This window comes from Perca fluviatilis, chromosome 17 (genome assembly GCF_010015445.1).
Source record: "Perca fluviatilis chromosome 17, GENO_Pfluv_1.0, whole genome shotgun sequence".
Classification (NCBI taxonomy): Eukaryota; Metazoa; Chordata; class Actinopteri; order Perciformes; family Percidae; genus Perca; species Perca fluviatilis.
In genome coordinates this window covers 37,182,443-37,202,960 of record NC_053128.1, presented here as the reverse complement: position 1 = coordinate 37,202,960, position 20,518 = coordinate 37,182,443, and the positions used below count along the sequence as shown (strand labels likewise).

The following is a 20,518-nucleotide window of genomic DNA, read 5'->3' as shown; positions in this document are numbered from 1 at the left end:
AGCGGCCGGAAACAACAAGAGCTACGGTGAGTCGTTCAAAACCTTTTTTAGTAAACTCTGGGTACACAAACAATGTTGTCAATGCTTTCGTTAAGGTGTAGAGCTCCTGGTGATACTTGGAGCAAAGTCTCATGTTGTGTCGAGCCTTCTTAGTAGTTTAAAAATAGCTATTTTGAGGCTAGCATAAAAGTGCCCCTAGCACTCTCATTCAAAAGGCCATTTGACCGAAAAACAAGAATACAGTAAATCTTAAAAGTGGCATTTCCATCCTAAATATGCTTTTAAACTGAAGTTTGACTCGGGTGCATTCACAAAAAGACCCTAGGTTGCATTTTGGCGAGAGTTACGCTTTAAGTTTAGCTGCCTGGAAGGCGATGTTGGGGGCTTAAAACACCACCGAGCCGAACACCCTGCTCCCTGTTCAGCTCAGTAGTACGGGCCGGTGTTCTCGTAGCCCGCGTAACTCGGCCAATCAGGGAAGAGCCCGTGTGAGCAGGTGGGGCTGCCGTACCGCTCCATATGAATCCCGAAGTCCGCGGCGTTTGGGCGCCGGTTGGTCTTGGCCGAGGCCCAGACGATGCAGTAGTTGTCCCCCCGGTTGCTGTCCCAGTACTCCCGTCCGTCCACCGCGTAACAGACGGCGAACTCCACGCGTTGCCGAGGCGCCAGCCGCTCGGGCAGCGCCACGCTGAAGGCAAAGGTGTCGCTGTGCATGCTGGGATAGGCGTCCTTCATGTACTCGCAGTCCACGTCGGCGTGGCTCTGCCAGCCGTCGGACGTCCAGCGCAGCTTCACGCGCTTCTCGAAGGAAACGTTGCGGACTTTGACGGTCCCGGCCAGCAGCTTCTCCCGCAGCACGCACTGCTCCAGGCACACGTAGTCCACCTCCAGGCGCTGGCGGAACAGCAGGTAGTCGGAGGACGGCTGGGCGAAGTCCAGCGCCAGCTTGTTGTCCTGCTGGGCCGCCAGGGACGCGGCGGAGCAGAGCGTCGACTGGACCTTCACGGGAATGTCGATGGGGTCGTCGAACTGAGAGAAGAGCTTGACTCTGGTCAGGGACAGGCCGCGGTGGTCGGCGAACGTCACCTGCTTCTTGGCAGGGCTGCTCCACGATGGAAGACAGAACAATCGTCACCATTAATAAAAACACCATTACTCAACATATACAATTCCCTCCGTACTTTTCATTCAGAACACGAGTCAAAACAAGAGTTAAGCCCGAGACACACCGAGCCGATAATCGGCCGTGGGACAGTCTGGCGAGGTCGAGTCTGTTCGGTGTGTCCCGTTAGTCGGGCGGTCTGTCGGCCTTCATTTTGGCCGACCTGACGTGTTCAGTTGGCGGCAGGGCAGTCGGGACTCACCCGGAAATGGGGAGCGGAATGAGGTGACTAGAGTCTCTCAAAATCTGACGAAAATCTTTTAAACTGACCTTTGTTGATCTGAAATGAAGACAGATTCAGCAACTGCATCACGGCCTATTTCTCGCTTAAAATGTTTTCAGAAACACGTTTCGGTGAACTATTTTAGTACAATATGAGATCGTATTCTGAACGAGCCGCCATGACAGTCTGGCTTTGAATTTCCGGAGAAAACAAACCCACGTGACGCATTCGTCCAAGCAGCTGCCGGTTTTCATTTTTTCGGCAACAACACAGAGTAGCGCCGCCTGCTGCTATGGAGACGTATTACGTTTCTCAAGTCGGTGTCGCCTCAGTGTGTCCCGGGGCAGTTTTTTGGACCTCGGGGACCCGACTGATCATCTCGACTGGCTTTACTGCCGAGGGTCGGCCGTCTGGTTGGTGCGTCTCGGCTATTCGAATAGAGCGGAATAGAGATGGATGAAGACCAAAAGAATCGCGACAAGACGAAAAGGTTTATCGTTCCTTTTTTCCAACATGACATCATGACTTGGCGCCCACTTTCTTAAGCCAAGTGGCATGTTATCTGAACGCATTTTGAGCTGTCCGCGTGTGCGTCTACGCTGTATTCAACGTAAACATACACGCCACTTGTAGAAAGTGGCGTGTTATCGCGTAAAAACATAAGTGGCGTGTAAACTGCACGCATTTTGAGCGCCGTATATATAGCCAACGGGGTTGGGTTTAGGAAAAGAAGAAAGCTACGGTTGACTTCAACATGACGCGCGGGACAGGAAGGAAACGTGACATCATGACTCGGCGCAAACGTACACGCCCACTTTTCTTAAGCCACGCGGCGAGTTATCTGTACGCATTTTGAGCTGTCCACGTGTACGTCTACGCCGTATACAGCCGACGGGTTGCAGACTGATCTCCTAAAGTGGCGTATGTATGACACGCCAATTCGTATGCCATTTTTGCGTGTTATCAAGACGCATACTCGATTTTCGGACGGTCGGGTTTAGGAAAAGTCACATGCAGGACACGAAGGAAACGCCACGCGTGGGTGAAAGTCCTTTGTTGGACTGTTTGTTATTTGTTCCATGTTGTTTTTTTTACTCATTAAGCGATATTTCAACTTTTAAAAATGTTTCTGTTTTTCGAGGGACTGCAGATGTAAATTAGCCAAAGGCTAACTCACTGCAATGCATCAAATGGTCACATTTATGTTTGAATTACACATTGTCCCTTATAAATAAATTGTAATTGACCCATCCTCGCCCCACCACCAACCTCCCTACGCAGATTTTCGTCCTTTCATTCTACTCGCTATGGCGTCAATTCACACGCAATCGCAAGGTAATGTTATTTCAAACTAGAAAACATTAGTTACAAGTTACACTTGATAACGTGTTGTGTTCCTAACACGAGGTTTATGGGCCGGGTCCGGATGCGGACCGTGGTCCTGACTTTGAGAAACCGCTGGTATGAATCCAAACCATAATATAATCCCAGTTAAATGTGTAGACGAATGAATGAACTGCTCAGCCCTACTTCTTGGTTTTCCTGGAGTGGTCCCGGGAGGACGGGGCGTCCTCAGGCTCCGTCTGGTCCATCACGGGCGAAGGCTCGAACCTCAGGCACGAGCTGAGAGACGGCCGGCACGTTTTAGTAGACGTCCGGTAGAGGAACTCCTCCGTGGACAGGTACCGAGGTAACGCCATGTCGATCGGCATCGCAGACTCGGAAGGACACACTGAGAGAGAGAGAGAGAGAGAGAGAGAGAGAGAGAGAGAGAGAGAGAGAGAGAGAGAGAGAGAGAGAGAGAGAGAGAGAGAGAGAGAGAGAGAGAGATTTTAAAGGACAACTTCAGTATTTTTCCAACCCTATTTTCCATGTTTTTGTGTTAACAAAACAACAATCTTTAAAATGGGTGCAGTGTTGAGCGTGCACAACGAGGAACTTGAAGCTCTCCATTCCCTAGAACTTCATCAGCAAATACTACTACTACTACTACTACTTCTACTACTACGGATATGGCCTTTTCCATCCATGTCCCCATCATTTGCAACCCTTTAATAAAATATAAAAAAAAACTAATTGTTTTTTAAACTCTGAAATCAATTTCAGTGCTTCTACCTGAGAGTTAGTGAACCTGTCTGTTAGTGCCAGAGGACAAACTACTACAGGTTCAAAGGGCTTGGAACAGGTGCAATTAACAGAAATGTAGCTTTGGCCAATTACGTTCATTGTTGATGAAGTGAAAATACTGGTTTAGCAGGGAGGGGGGTTAACACTTTTACAAGTGTCACATTCTCATTATCCCCTGAAGGGCTGATGCCAGACTGGGTCGAACTCCCCTATAGGGGAGGACATTCAGGTTGTTTTTTTTTACAAAATGGTGCTCTGACGGAAACCTGGACTTAAACAGCACAAAAACTAAGAAGGTAATTGTAGAGACCTCACCTGGAACACACACACACACACACACACACACACACACACACACACACACACACACACACACACACACACACACACACACACACAAACACACACACACATACGTGTGTGTGGGGGGGGGGCTGAGGCACGCTCACCTCCCTCAACACCTGCTGACCAACTTCTATCGGTAAGCCACAGAGAGCCTCCTGACCGATTTATGTTTTCCTCCGTGGGTGCAACAACACTACATTGTAGTAGAGACATCTATACTGCCGACTCCAAATGAAAGCCAGCTGTATCATAAAGGACCCCCCTCACCCTGGACATCACCTGTTCTCCCCCCATGCCCTCTGGAAAAAAGATTCAGGACAATCAGATCCAGAACCAACAGACTGAAAAAACACCATCTCCTTCTTCTATAAACACCTGTGTGCAATAAACCCCCCAAAACTGGAAGTGCAATAACATCACGTACGTAGTAAGATCAATTCAGTTCATATATGAATGGGGCAGTACAAATTAATACAATGCATGATTTTACATGGTCAAAAGATGAGACCAGACACAGCTGTTAAGAGCAATAAAAGCAGTAGTGAACTAGTAGGAAACAATAAGTTAAATTCATAGATGTTGACAATGCAAACTAACACAACACGTGCATTATAAATAAGGTTACACGATTCAGAAAATGTCACGATTCGATTTTTAGGCTCAAGATTCGATTCAAAAATCGAAACCAACTCACAGTATTTAAATGTAGTTACTTCTCCCATGTGATTGCAGCAGACATACAGTACAGGCCAAAAGTTTGGACACACCTTCTCATTCAATGAGTTTCCTTTTTATTTTCATGACTATTTACATTGTAAATTCTCACTGAAGGCATCAAAACTATGAATGAACACATATGGAATTATGTACTTAACAAAAGTGTGAAATAACTGAAAACATGTTTATATTTTTAGATTCTTTCAAGTAGCCACCCTTTGCTTTTTTATTAATAAGGGGAAAAACTTCCACTAATGAACCCTGACAAAGCACACCTGTGAAGGTAAAACCATTTCAGGTGACTACCTCATGAAGCTCATTGAGAGAACACCAAGGGTTTGCAGAGTTATCAAAAAAAGCAAAGGGTGGCTACTTTGAAGAATCTAAAATATAAGACATGTTTTCAGTTATTTCACACTTTGTTGTTAAGTACATAATTCCATATGTGTTCATTCATAGTTTTGATGCCTTCAGTGAGAATCTACAATGTAAATAGTCATGAAAATAAAGAAACACATTGAATGAGAAGGTGTGTCCAAACTTTTGGTCTGTACTGTACGACTACAAAAAAAAAAAAAAAAGAAAAACGTGGTACTGGAGGAAAATGAAAATTGAGCCGAAATACGTAGGAGGGCGGAGCCAGGCTACTCTGATGGACCAGGCTGACTGATGCCTGAAACCGAGTCTCTCTAAAAACTGCGGCCAGAGTGGAGATTTGGGAAATCTTCGTTTCCACGTTTCCATGTAAACTGAGACAAAGGGAGGTTTAGGGAGCCGAGGAAGTGAGGAAGAGGAGAGAGGGGAAGGGATTGGTTGCTGTTGCCATTTTCTGGATTCTGATTGGCTAACGTGGGTTTGAGCTTCTCGTTACACGGTCACCTACAGGTCTGGCGTGCTCTTGGCAGCATATATACACGGGGGACGTGTAAACGAACACTTCTGAAAACTGACAGCTGTGCACGATGCACTTTTCAAAAACCGAGACGTTTATGAAAATAGCCATAATTTGAAAACCCTGTTAGTCTGGCCAAGAGCCCATTTCCAATTTCTCCAAATCGAGGCACCAATCACAACCGTTGAGGCGGGCTCTACACCAATCACAACCGTTGAGGGGGGCTCTACACCAATCACAACCGTTGAGGGGGGCTCTACACCAATCACAACCGTTGAGGGGGGCTCTACACCAATCACAACCGTTGAGGGGGGCTCTACACCAATCACAACCGTTGAGGGGGGCTCTACACCAATCACAACCGTTGAGGGGGGCTCTACACGATGCCGATAGCGCGGCGATGAGGAGCAGCTTCTTGTTTACATTCAACATGACGGCCACAGAACCAGTTGATGCCGCTGCTACGTCACCGTGATTGGTGTTGCTCCGATTGGTTGAAGGACTATCCAATCGCATCCGGAGGCATTTGAGCGGCGTCAATTGGTGACGCCCTTTTTAGAAATGTGCTGTGAATGAACATTCCCCAGACCCCCCCACTCTCAGTTACAGCTGAGAAGGGTCTGGGGTCAACCAGGCCACGTGTAAACATAGCATGACTACAAGAACCTTTCCTCAGCAGAACAACAGTCTCCTCTTGAGGATCCTGTGAAGAAATACAAGTAAGAGTTAACATGCTAAGTGCCTAGCTTCAACAAAATAATGCTACACCAAGGCCCTGATTAAAAGACAATGATTTATAATGTCTTCCTATATCATAACCAAATCAATCATATACCGACTCTATAATGACTTTAAATTTAATGGCATGTTATCGGTTCTTGACTTCAGTCAGACGGGCAGAAATCTGTTTGTTTAGGTTGAGCCAGAGAGCGAGAGAGAGGCCAAGGGGTTCAAAGAGCCAGCTGAGGAAACAGGACTTAAGAGGTTTCCTGGGGGAAGGGAATATTAGGTGAGATATCTCTAACTGGGTGAGGGTTCACAAACAGTAATCACAAGTCACAAGGTAATCGTGGAGATGAAGAATCCTTTGGACCAGAGTTGCACTCGGTCCAAGGTCTGCACTTGTGCCAACACAAAAGGGGGGCCCATGGGCCTGGGTCCCCAGCCCACCAATAGGAAGAGACATCACCCTCGTGGGGAAGGAGAACTTTCTGTTTAAGAACGAGACACACCGAGCTGATAGTCGGCCGTCTGACAGTCTGGCGAGGTCGGTGACTCGAGTCTGTTCGGTGTGTTCTGTCCTCTCGTCAGTCTGGGGGGCTGTCGGCGTTCATTTGGGCCGATTTGACATGTATAATCGGAGGGGCGGGCAGTCGGACTCAAATGCCCCATCTGATTGGTGGAGAGCTAACCCGGGAAATGACCAGCGGGATGAGCGTGACTAGAGTCTCTCAAAATCTGACGAATATCTTTTAAACTGACCTTTGTTGATCTGAGATGAAGACAGATTCAGACACTGCACGGCCTATTTCTCTCTTCACATGTTTTCAGAAACATGTCTCGGTGAACTATTTTAGTACAATACGAGATCGGATTCTCAACGAGTCGCCATGAAAGTCTGGCTTTGAATTTCCGGAGAAACCAAACCCCACATGACGCGTTCGTCCAATCAGCTGCCTGTTTTCATTGAGGTGTCCTCTCCCTGTTGTTACATGGAGTAGTCTACAATATATATATAGATAGGCCTACTGGTCCAGTCAACTAAGACTATAATTGTACAATCCAATTCCTTCATCACTGACTTCATTTAAAAACACATCTGTATCAGCCTTTTCTAATCATCGCAACAACTGCAATAATATATTCACCAAACTTCTAAAAACAATATGAACAGCAGTACATACAGCAATATACTGTAACAGCACCAATGACTGTCACATGAATTATTATAAAAATTAGTTGTCGACCGATAGTTTTTTTTCTGGCCGATAAAGGCTGCCGATTTATTTTGGCCGATAACTGTTAGGTGTTGAAATTAATCAAATAATCGATTAATCCAATCGTGGACGTTCGATAATCGGCCAGCTCATAATCGATTATTTCTGTTTACAATTTAATGTAGGACTAACAACATTTCTGTTTACATATTCTGGTATGTTAACACATTCAGGAGGTGCCATGTGCTCAGTGCTGTATAGTTTTATGTATCCAGTTTATTTAGTATTAGAGCACTGCAGAATGTTTGGTTTTTGAAGCTTGAAAAGCTATGAATTAAATATCCTACATGGCTTTAATAGAAACATGGATTTGACGCAAATGCCAAGAATCGTCCGACCTCTTAATAAAAATAATGGTCAAAACTTTAAATAATAACAGTGCTTTACTGAACAGGAACATGTAGGCCTACATGTTGTATGTTAATGCAGGCTAAAACAGGTAAAAACCACTGCTGAGTGAACAGAAAAGGCTCCAGGATCAATAAATCCTGGCTGCACAGAATGCACAGAATAAATCGCCATGGCGATTTAGGTGCCTCTGCTTTTGTGCAACCGAGTCAAGGCGAAATTCATCCAGGATAACTGGAATATCCCTTATGCTGGTTTTGTGCAACGCCCCTCAGGACAAACAAAGCAGCCCATTGTTGCCGTGGGACAGCAGCAGTTGTAGCCATTTGTATGAACTGGGCAGGGTCACGGATGAATATCTCCGGATAATAAGAGACCGATCACACTGATCAGCGCATCCTCTTGCTGGAGTTTTGTCACAGAGGGTTTGAAATGAATGGCCAGGATGAATGAAGTCTTTAAGGATGTACTATCTCCCGTATCCAGAGGGTTTGGCATCAGTTTGTTGGTTTAGGAGATCAGGATCTGCTTTAACACTTGAAAAATGCATCAAGCACTGGCCATCTGGTTTCAAGAGGCCAGCAACACATATACCTAGAGAGTAGGGCTGCACAATTAACCGCAATGTTGTCAAAATCGCAATATGGACTATAGTGCAATATCCAAATCTCAGGGGGGGGGCGCAATATTTGTTAAAGGCAAAATTTGTGTCCAACTGTTCTTGCAGAAAGATTAATCACACTGTATGACTATAGTACATTTGTATCTGTGTTTCAATGAAACTGAGAATCAGGATCCAAAACATTGATCATTCCCTCCAATATCGTGAATCATATCGCAACATCAGTCAAAATAATTGCAATTAGGTATTTTCATACCGTGCAGCCCTAATGGACAGCCACAAGCACACCTCTACCATCTTACACTACTGACTTAAAATAAAAGTAGGCAAGTTTATTTATATACCACTTCTTACAAGGGCTGTCAGCATTAACGCGTTAATTGCTTTGTGATTAAGGGCGTTAATTTTTTTTTTTTTATTAAATCGCATGCCGCCATTTATTAATTTATTTTCACTTCACTCGGCTTCACGTGGTGCCTAACAGGCTCCTATTTTTACCCTTTGCAGCCCCTTTACATATCATGAAGCTGTCATATTTCCTCCTAACACATCCTCCTGCTGCAGGCTGCAGCATGATGGAGAAATGCAGCAGCAACACAACTCTGAACGGAGCTTTTTATTTTCCAAAACTCCCGGACGGCTCGTAGACATGTCGAAAGCCATATGCACATTGTGTAAAGCCGAATTAAAATATCACCAAAACAAGTCAAGCTTGAGCTACCAGCTACGAGCTAAGCATAGTCCAGTTAAGGGGACTCAGGCTGATGCTAGCGGGCTCAGGCTAAGCACTATTTTGGTTTAGCTACTAGTTGCCGACCTGTTGATGAAACCAAATCCCAAAAAATGACTCCAGCTCTTGCGAAATGGGTGGCAGCTAACACAGCATCGTAGAAGACTCGGGTCTCATAGACTACGGTTGGCGTGTTCTGACCCGTCGTATACATTGCCGTGGAGGGGGCCAGCAACCCCACCCACCCACAGCCTGCAGGACACGGAGAAATCAGCCAGCCTGGAGCTGCTGCAGAGCGCCAACGCCGTCACTGGACGTCAGGGAGTAATCTAAATGATTTAGGAGTGACTGCACACTATATGGTCTCTGGTAAGGATGGGGATTTTTTGTTTTGTAGTTAGGTACTTCGAGGAATTGTGCAATAATGACAGATTCACATATTTTTCTTTTGTTTACAGTAAATAAATAAAACAAATACAAATCTTAAAGTCAAGTTGATAAAGTAACTTTCTTTCTGCATTAATTTGATTCCCAATCAATATCCACTGGTAAGAACTGCTTTCCACTGTTAATATGTACTTAAAAACAGTTCTGAAATGCTAAATAGAATTTTAATCATGTGATAAAACATGCAATTAACCGTGATTAACTATAACAATCGTTTGACAGCCCTACTTTTTTTACAGATAAAAAATAAATAAATCACAAAGTGCTTTACAATAAATTGAAATATGATAAATAGAAGACATAAGAATACAAGGAAAACATAGGTACATACCAGCCATGAAAGCCCTCGTCTCAGTAGAAGCCCGTTTTGAATAAAGTCTTAAGCTGTTTTTTAAAAAGAATCAGCGGAGTTTGAACAGGGTAAAGAGGGCGAAGTGCATTCCACAGCCTGGGTGCCACCGATTGAAAAGATCCATCCAGCTTGGTCTGAAAATGAGTGTGTGGGAGTGGGGGATGGGAGTGGGAACCCACTAACAACCCAATGACCTCAGATCCTGGGAAGAAGTGCAGTGCCACTTCATCGTGTTAATTTATCTTGATAGTTAAATTTTACTCGTTAAATCTGATATTTCTGTTTGTCTGTGATTTAACGGTCACACAGAGCTGCTAAAACTGTTTTGTTGTTAAAAACAATGACATAAAGATCTAATCTGTTCTATAAGTCTTCTGATCAGTGGTGTAGTTCTCGTGGTACTATAGCACAAACCAGGGTTCCATATACCCCAATGCACAACATACAAAACATATACAACATATATAATATTTTATATATATAATATTTATCATACATACATAACAACATATACATATCATATTTTTATATTAATATATATACATACATACATATATACATAACACATATCATACATATACAATATACATACATATACACATATACATACATACATATACATATACATATATATATACATACATACATAATACATACATACATACATACATACATACAATATATACATATATACATATACACACACACTATAATATACAAACACATATAATAACACATTATATACACACACATATATAACACATATATAATATTTATATATATATAATATATTATATTATTATCATATAATATATTTATAAAATAATACATATATATAATATAATAGATATATACAATATAATACATATATCATATAACATATATATACACATATACATATACATACACATATATATATACAACATATATATAATTTTCTTGCATAGGCTAAATAAAAAGGTATTTCAGCTGTGAATTGGTGCTAAAGTGTATCAAAATGCAGCAAATTAAGTCTTGGCTCAAAAGAATTTCCCTGGGGACACTGGACCCCCAGCCCACAAAGTCCCATTCTGGCCATAAAAAAAAATAAAAAATAAAAAACACAAAAATTAAAAAAAAAAAAAAAACAGGATCGGATTAAAAAGAAAAAGCAACATGATGGGGAACGAAGGAAAGCACACTGACAGTTTATAAATCAAAACAGAGGTTATCTGTTAACTGGGGGGCAGCTGTCGCTTTCACAGATTGTTACAGTCAAGCACAGTGACCAAGCTAACACCGACAGTTCACTGTTGGGAATCTTAAACTGGGTATTTCGACAGCCTATAGTGCCAAAACTAGGGCTGCACCATACGAGGAAAACATGCGATATGAGATGACGTTAAATATCGCGATAACGATATTACTTGCGATAAATAAACAGATATTAAAGTGCGCTCAATTCTGCTGCTCTTAGTATTCTGCTACTTACAACAAACTGTTGAATTTAAAACCAATAAAGAAAATCATCTAACATTTTTTCATTGAACATTGAATTGAATCTAAAAAAGGCACCACTTAAAGTGCAGCTTTCGGCTGATATTTTCTTTCAACTCTGAGTGTCTACTGCGATATGTTGTATCCTTTTGCTTTGTGTATATAGCGCAAATTGATATTGCGATGACGATAAAAACGATATATTGTGCAGCCCTACTCAAAACATCTCAATATATTTGTGCCGGCTGGTGTCTAAGGGTGCCACCATACCGGCCAACGGCACTACACGTCAGAGGACTGACGCCACCCGGATGATCTCGACAGTAACTTTTAAATTCTCGTTCAGAACCGAATCCTGCTCGACCGCATGAAAGCCCCGATAGTAGGCTACGGCTCCATAGGCCTATGCACCCGGAGCCCGACCCAGTCATCCACTAGGACGGATGTGTTAACGGGAGAGAACGGACACAACATTTGGTGTGTGTGTGTGTGTGTGTGTGTGTGTGTGTGTGTGTGTGTGTGTGTGTGTGTGTGTGTGTGTGTGTGTGACTAAATAAGTGTTCTGATCAAGACGAGCTGAAATGATGATGGGGACGGAGCCAGAAAAGGCCATATCCAGTGGAAAAACCCAACAACAAAAGAAACATTCCACAAATGTCATGCAAGCATACATTTCATTATAGAATTCTTCCACAAGTACTTACCAAGGACTACAACCGAAACCCATGTTAACCTGACTGCTTTTTTTCATTCAAACCGGCAGCTTTCCCGTTTGGTTGTCTCCATGAATAAAACCGATGCAGCCTAGGCTACAACAGCTGACCCCTCCCCCCTCCCTCCCATCCCCCCCAAGCTGAAGGACAACCGATGCAGATATACGATACGTAGCCTAGATATGGGATACATAGCCCACATATGGGATATGTAGTCCTAGATTTATAAACGGCCGACAGGTAGTCTCACTGGGGTGCCGCTCAGCTCTGCAGGTTTCCGTGCAGGTACCGGTGAGAGCCACGGATGTCCTGCCGGCGCCTGGCTCGAACCACCGGTTGCCACAGGCTGCCGCAGGCTGCCCCAGACTGACTATTGATCAACAGGTCAGCCGGTCGCCACTGAGGCGCTGACGGATCTCGGCCCTGCTGAACACCCCACCTGGGTGCAGAACATGAAGAGTAGAAACTCACCTGAACAGGTAGGAACTGAAGGACAGCTACCTGCAGGTTGGTTCTCTTGCAGCAGCAGCTCGTGGCTCTCCGTTACCTTGACTCAGCAGCTCTACAGTCGCGATAAATCATCTTTTTGGGCTGGGGGGGGGGGTTAATCACCGTGCAGGTCGCGAGCTCCTCTCCTCAGTCCTCCCATTCTGACCGAACCTGCAGCACTCATTCATTTGCCTTGAGACTGGCGTTTTCAGAAGCCGCATACGGAGTCCACGTGAACACCTGTGCGCAGCCAATCAGAGAGCGCTCTGACGGAGTGATCGGCGGGTCATCGAGGGGCGTGACCCGGGATGAACCCTGCTGTCAGGCTGGGATGTATGGAGGCTCATTGGTGTAAAAAATGTGTGACTGACTTTTAGCCTACCAGGACTATTTTCTACCGAGATATATCCCACCAGACTCCATGTAAATAATCAGGACATTTATCATCGTAAAACACACTTCATTCAAAGTGAACAGAAACTAAATAAAACTACCAAAAGCCGTCTTGGTTCATCTTTCCACTGTTCCAACAATCACCACTCTGGTTTGGTTGAAATAAACCCTTAATTCACCCATTTACATGTGGAGATATGCTGGCTCTATACACACTAAAAGTCCTGATTATTTACATGGAGTCTGGTGGAGATATGCTGGCTCTATACACGCTAAAAGTCCTGATTATTTACATGGAGTCTGGTGGAGATATGCTGGCTCTATACACGCTAAAAGTCCTGATTATTTACATGGAGTCTGGTGGAGTTTGGTGATGGTGATTTCGGGGCTGTTTCATGTTAAACTAAAAGGATCTTACTCTTTAACTAAAAGGTCTATCTCTGTAGGGATCCATCCCATAATGTTGTCAGACACTTAGAATAATAATCTGAGTCTGTCAGCAGGAACAACACAACTTTTAGTGGACTCTGACTGAGGCTTAACATCCATTTACGTGTAAAAAATATATAGAACCAGAAGAGAGACATGGATAGATAGATAGATAGATAGATAGATAGATACTTTATTGGTCCCCAAGGGGAAATTCAAGGTCCCAGTAGCTTAAAGACATCACACACAACATACACATACATCATAAACAGGATGATAAAAAGACAATCCACATGAACAATATGAACAATAAAAGAAAATTTACTAAATAAAAAATCCACATGAATGTACTAAGAGATGTATAAGCATGAGAGGCCTGCAGTGACAGGGCAGGGACTGACCCTGGGATTCAGTCTGCATGGTAAGGTGCTCTATGATAGTGTGTGTTATGGTGGTATAATGCAAATAAGTCCAATAGTGCAAGGATACAGTCTAGAGACCAGCATTAAATATGGACAATATAAGAGAATAAAGTGGACATAGTCCTATAAAAACTATAGCAGTGCAAGGATAAAGACAACATTAAATATGGGCATTATAAGGGAATACAGTAGACAGTAGGATAGACACAAATCAACAGTCAATATTAGATATTAGACTTTTGAAGTCTTAAGATACAGAGACAGGAGTCACTGCTCAGTAACTATCGCTCCATGTTTAGCAGCATGATGACCTGATGACCTGAAAAGCCCAAACAGTGCAACGCACGCCCCTGAAACACTCCGAGATGTTTTTAGCTCCGAAGCCTCTGAGAGATTCACGGACGACATTTTAAACTGTGTGAACTCGCCTCAGAGGAGTCCTTGGTCATTATTAAGAGTAGTTTTCTCTTTAGATGACAGAAAGACACCGTTTGCAGCATGACACCAAAAAGCTTTATGATCACACACACAGCAACAAGCAATAACATAAAGAAACCTACGATATAAATAGTATACACTTGGTGGCTGAGCCTGTCATAGCTGGGGGCGTGGCCTGTGGCAGAGTCGCCGTGGGCAGGGGTGATTCCAGGATTTTTTAAGTGGGTTGGCACAGGGGAGATATCAGAATATCAGAAGAGTTTTATCAGAATACAGCATAGAAAATCTGCTTAGAATTATAGGAAATATTGGATAGGATAGAACAACACAATGTCATTTTGCTAAATAAAACATTCATTGTTAATTTCACTTGTTTTTATTTTCAACAAATTGTGTATCTAAATACAAGACACATTTTCTATGGGCTCTTAAAGCAAAAAATTTGGATAGTCATCATGGAAACGTTCATTGGTCATGTGACGAAGGGCTGGGAAGGTTTTTTTGTCACAGAACCGTATAAAAATAATAAAGTGCAATACAATAAAGTCGTCTAAAACTTCAACAGTTTTCAGATAATAGGAAACAGAACAGAAAGAAAGTGCAATACACAATTTATATCTTACAACAAGTGCTGGTCAATATGTTTGCTTCTTTTTTTAAAAACTTTTTTGGCTCTGTGCCCCCCACAAATCGCCAAAGACTGTGATTTAATTAAATAAATATAAATAAGATATTTATATAGGTATAAAAAGTAACTAACTTTTACTCTGAGTACATTTTAAATGAATTACTTTAGTAGAGTAGTCCCCTAATACTGTATCTGAAGTCTCTTTTATATAGACCTTAGTGGTCCCCTAATACTGTATCTGAAGTCTCTTTTATATAGACCTTAGTGGTCCCCTAATACTGTATCTGAAGTCTCTTTAATATAGACCTTAGTGGTCCCCTAATACTGTATCTGAAGTCTCTTTTATATAAACCTTAGTGGTCCCCTAATACTGTATCTGAAGTCTCTTTTATATAGACCTTAGTGGTCCCCTAATACTGTATCTGAAGTCTCTTTTATATAGACCTTAGTGGTCCCCTAATACTGTATCTGAAGTCTCTTTTATATAGACCTTAGTGGTCCCCCTAATACTGTATCTGAAGTCTCTTTTATATAGACCTTAGTGGTCCCCTAATACTGTATCTGAAGTCTCTTTATATAGACCTTAGTGCTCCCCAATACTGTATCTGAAGTCTCTTTTATATAGACCTTAGTGGTCCCCTAATACTGTATCTGAAGTCTCTTTTATATAGACCTTAGTGGTCCCATATACTGTATCTGAAGTCTCTTTAATATAGGCCTTAGTGGTCCCCTAATACTGTATCTGAAGTCTCTTTTATATAGACCTTAGTGGTCCCCTAATACTGTATCTGAAGTCTCTTTTATATAAGATTTTAGTGGTCCCCTAATACTGTATCTGAAGTCTCTTTTATATAGGCCTTAGTGGTCCCCTAATACTGTATATCTGAAGTCTCTTTTATAAAACCCACCAATTAGGGGTCCCCTAATACTGTATCTGAAGTCTCTTTTATATAGACCTTAGTGGTCCCCTAATACTGTATCTGAAGTCTCTTTTATATAGACCTTAGTGGTCCCCTAATACTGTATCTGAAGTCTCTTTTATATAGACCTTAGTGGTCCCCTAATACTGTATCTGAAGTCTCTTTCCCAAAATTCATCCTTGGTGCAGAATTACAGCCACTAGAGCCAGTCCCACAATGAGCTTTCCTTAGGATGTACCATTTCAGAAAATGTATTAACCCTTGTGTTGTCTTCAAAACTGAAGTTATTGTGCTGGGCCCTCAACACCTCCGAACTTCATTATCTAAAGACATAGCTACTCTGGATGGTGTTGCCCTGGCCTCCAGCACTACTGTCAGAAATCTAGGGGTTATTTTTGATCAGGATATTTCCTTCAATGCCCACTCAAAACCAACTTCAAGAACAGCCTTTTTCATCTTCGTAACATTGCCAAAATTAGGAATATCCTGTCTCAAAACAATGCTGAAAAACTAGTCCATGCATTTGTTACTTCCAGGCTGGACTACTGCAATTCCCTACTGTCAGGTTGCTCAAATAAAACCCTTAAGACTCTCCAGCTGATCCAGAATGCTGCAGCGTGTTCTCACAAGAACTAAGAGAAGAGATCATATTTCTCCTGTATTAGCTTCTCTGTATTAGCTTACTGTAAAATACAGTATTGAATTTAAAATCCTTCTCCTGACCTACAAAGCTCTAAATGGTCAAGCACCATCTTATCTGGAAGAGCTCCTAATACCTTATTGTCCCACTAGAGCCCTGCGCTCCCAGAATTCAGAGTCTCTAAAAGTAGACTGGGGGCCAGAGCCCTCATATTAATGTTAAAAATAAACCTCATAAAGTGACATTTTCATACTATGGGACCTTTAAACAGTTGGATGTCCACTGTAGAGAATTTTCATGTAAATTAACGCTGGCAGCAGAGACGTCAGCACTCTACTGTTATTAAACAGTATTACTGTTAAATTACTTTACAGCCTGTTACTGTAAAAATAAAACACATCTCTGTACAATACAATACTGCAATACACTGTATTTCTACATACTATATGATTCCATAGTGCAGTATATTTCTGTGATTATTAGAATTTACAGTAACATTCTGGTTGGGGGTTGTCAGTAGATGACTTTAAGTTCCCACTTTTGTATTGTCCGTGATTCACATTTTTTTTTTTTTTATACTTCAAATTGCATAATTGAGCTCCGCCACTGATGTTGGTTTTGGGGGATTAAAGTCCACAGTCATTTTAGTTGCAACATATTTTTTTTTTGTTGCTTTTTTGACACTTTTTACAATGTTTTTGCTGCTGTTTTTTCCTGCCGTGTGTCGCTTTTTTGCATGTTTTCTGCATTTTTGAAGTTTTGTTTTTAATTTTCTGTATTTTAAATGTATAGCTGCCCATTATTTCCGGAGCAAAGTCCTGCACAAGCTGCCAGGAGCTTTTCTGTTATTTGACGGATTTATTTCTTACAGCGTGGTGAACTGTGAACAAAACTGTCTCATCTTCTGTCTTTAACATACCTTTTTATTAAAGGCTATAATCGATATTTTTGCTTTAACAAACATCATTATTATCTTGGATTCTGTGCAACAAGGTGAGGAAACAACCGGCTGAGTTTTCTGGCTGCTGATTGTGTAAATATTAGTTCAGATATGACCTGAACTGAACTATGAAGTTCAAGAGGAGAAAGAGCAACTGTAGCTGCTGAGCTGCTCTTTCCGTCAACACACCAGCTAACGGCACAGCTCGTCATTCACGGCAGACATCTGGCTTCAGGGTGGCAGCAAACCAAGTCTTGATCATGTATGCCCACCTGAGCTCTGGCTCATTCAGCGCTGCAGCTAAAGAGGCTGCACGGAAGGTTTGGGCCGCTCAGGATTGCACAGTAGAAGTATACGAATATACTTAATAAATAATGAAGTTATAGCTCTGGCGAAAAGGAAGAAAGAAAGTCAAAAAAAGCGACAGAAACATTTAAAAAGCTTTTAAAAAGTGTCAAGAATGTCTATAAAGTGAGAACAACTTTGGGGGGGCAGTAGCTCTGTCAGTAGGGGAGTTGGGACTTGAACCAGCAACCCCTTCAGTTCCCAACCCAAGTCCCCATATGGATCAAAGTATGGTGGTGGACTGGTAGCTGGAGAGGTGCCAGTTCACCTCCTGGGCACTGCCAAGGTGCTCTTGAGCAAGGCACCGAACCCCCAACTGCTCGGGGCACCTGTCCATGGGCAGCCCCCCCCCCACTCTGACATCTCTCCATTAGTGCACGTAGAGGTACTGAGCATGTGTGTGTGATTCAGGCCTGTGTGTAATGTGTGTAATAATAACAACAGAGTGAAAACATTGTAATTTCCCTTGCAGGATTAATAAAGTACAAATTATTATTATTATTATTATTATTATTACTATTATTATTATTATTATTATTACTATTATTATTACTATTATTATTATTATTATTATTATTATTATTATTAAAAGGACACAAAAGTGTCTTAAAAGTGATAATTTTTTCAAAAAGAATGTCTAAAAAAGTATCGAAACCTTTGTAAAAAGAGACAAAAGTGTCAAAAAACTGAAAACAATTTTTGAAAAAGAGGGAAGAATGTCTAAAAAAGTGACAAGAACATCAGAAATAGACAAAGATGTAGAAAAAAGCGGCAAAAGTGTCAAAAATAGTGACAAGAATGTCTTAATAAGAAGTGACGACGTCTAAAAAAAGGGTCAAAAACATTGGAAAAAGAGACAGAAAGTGTGAAAAGACTGACAAGAACATGTTAAAAGAGACTGAGATGTAGAAAAAAGCTACAAAAGGGTTAAAAGAAACAAAGAAACGTACAGACGTAAAGTGACCAAATGATTTTGGCTTCTGTGTAACAAAGTGAGGAAACAACCGGCTGAGTTTTGGCTGCTGATTGTGTAAATATTAGTTCAGATATGACCTGAAGTTATCTCTGTCCCTGACCGGTCTGGAAATAGCAGCGCTGGAACGTAACTATTAACATGTACTCCAGTACTGTACTCCGGTCCTAATGTTGAGGTACTTGTACTTTACTTGAGTCTTTTATTTTCATGGTACTTTCTACTTCTACTCCGCTACATTTCAGAGAGAAATATTGGACTTTTTACTCTCAATGGTGTTTTTTGCCCCCAACTGCTCCTTTCAGGCACCTAACCCTAACCCTAACCTTAACCTATATAGCCTACATAAAAGAGACTTCAGATACAGTATTAGGGGACCACTAAGGTCTATATAAAAGAGACTTCAGATACAGTATTAGGGGACCACTAAGGCCTATATAAAAGAGACTTCAGATACAGTATTAGGGGACCAGTAAGGCCTATATAAAAGAGACTTCAGATACAGTATTAGGGGACCACTAAGGTCTATATAAAAGAGACTTCAGATACAGTATTAGGGGACCAGTAAGGCCTATATCAAAGAGACTTCAGATACAGTATTAGGGGGACCACTAAGGTCTATATAAAAGAGACTTCAGATACAGTATTAGGGACCACTAAGGCCTATATATAAAAGAGACTTCAGATACAGTTTTAGGGGACCACTAAAAGTTCTATATAAAAGAGACTTCAGATACAGTATTAGGGGACCAACCAAGGGTTTTATCAAAAGAGACTTCCGGATATAGTATTAGGGGACCACTAAGGTCTATATAAAAGAGACTTCAGATACAGTATTAGGGGACCACTAAGGTCTATATAAAGAGACTTCAGATACAGTATTAGGGGACCACTAAGGTCTATATAAAAGAGACTTCAGATACAGTATTAGGGGACCACTAAGGTCTATATAAAAGAGACTTCAGATACAGTATTAGGGGACCACTAAGGTCTATATAAAAGAGACTTCAGATACAGTATTAGGGGACCACTAAGGTCTATAAAAAAGACTTCAGATACAGTATTAGGGGACCACTAAGGTCTATATAAAAGACTTCAGATACAGTATTAGGGGACCACTAAGGTCTATATAAAAGACTTCAGATACAGTATTATGGGTGATCAAGTAACAGAAAGCTAAATTCTGTTAGACTGGTAGAGCTGTGACATTAAGGGATACCTTTATGTCTTTGTTCAACTAAAATTGGAACATCCCTCTGGCACCATGACATCAATGACAAAGTCAATGTTTGGGAGGAGGCTGTGATCCAACGACAACGTTGGCTTTATCAAATCAATGAAGTCATTCATCTGTTGGACATAGTAAGGCTAAATAAACATTTATTCATACACTCGTTGACAAAGTGACCCCTTTTAAAGAATTACTTAAAAAAATATTACTTACGTGTTTCTCATTGAAACATGTTGGCTTTCTGTTAAGGATTGTTTTCAGGGCACTGTTTCCCCCAGGGTCCTGCCAAAGGAACACCCTTTTTCAACATTTACTCAAATAATCAAATATAGAATATAATATAAATAATAGAATAAACCATACAAACCTGTATTCTTTACTTGGAAATTAGGCCTTCAACCCCTTTGTTCTTGAGGCAGGTCGACGTACTGCAAAGTACATAAAAACAAATAAGCAGCAATACAGCACAGTACAATATGTCACATTAGTTAAAGAATGGTTGTTGTATTCTTTGTTCAT

The 20,518-nt window shown here is 41.7% G+C and overlaps 1 protein-coding gene across 3 annotated transcripts; it reads right to left on the bottom strand.

Annotated features, from left to right (window-relative positions):
* Positions 1–295: 295 nt before the first annotated feature.
* ppp1r3b (protein phosphatase 1, regulatory subunit 3B) lies at positions 296–12,825 on the bottom strand. 3 transcript variants are annotated; one of them, XM_039780843.1, is made up of 3 exons: positions 12,623–12,825; positions 2,916–3,117; positions 296–1,102 (listed from the first exon to the last, which is right to left on the bottom strand). In XM_039780843.1, the coding sequence occupies exons 2-3, from the start codon at positions 3,095–3,097 to the stop codon at positions 427–429; spliced, it is 858 nt and encodes a 285-aa protein (XP_039636777.1). In that variant the 5' UTR covers positions 3,098–3,117; positions 12,623–12,825; the 3' UTR covers positions 296–426. The 3 variants fall into 3 exon arrangements, with proteins under 3 accessions (XP_039636777.1, XP_039636775.1, XP_039636776.1); XM_039780841.1 differs by having other exon boundaries at positions 296–1,105; positions 12,623–12,824; XM_039780842.1 differs by lacking the exon at positions 12,623–12,825 and adding an exon at positions 12,143–12,252 and having other exon boundaries at positions 296–1,105.
* Positions 12,826–20,518: the final 7,693 nt, after the last annotated feature.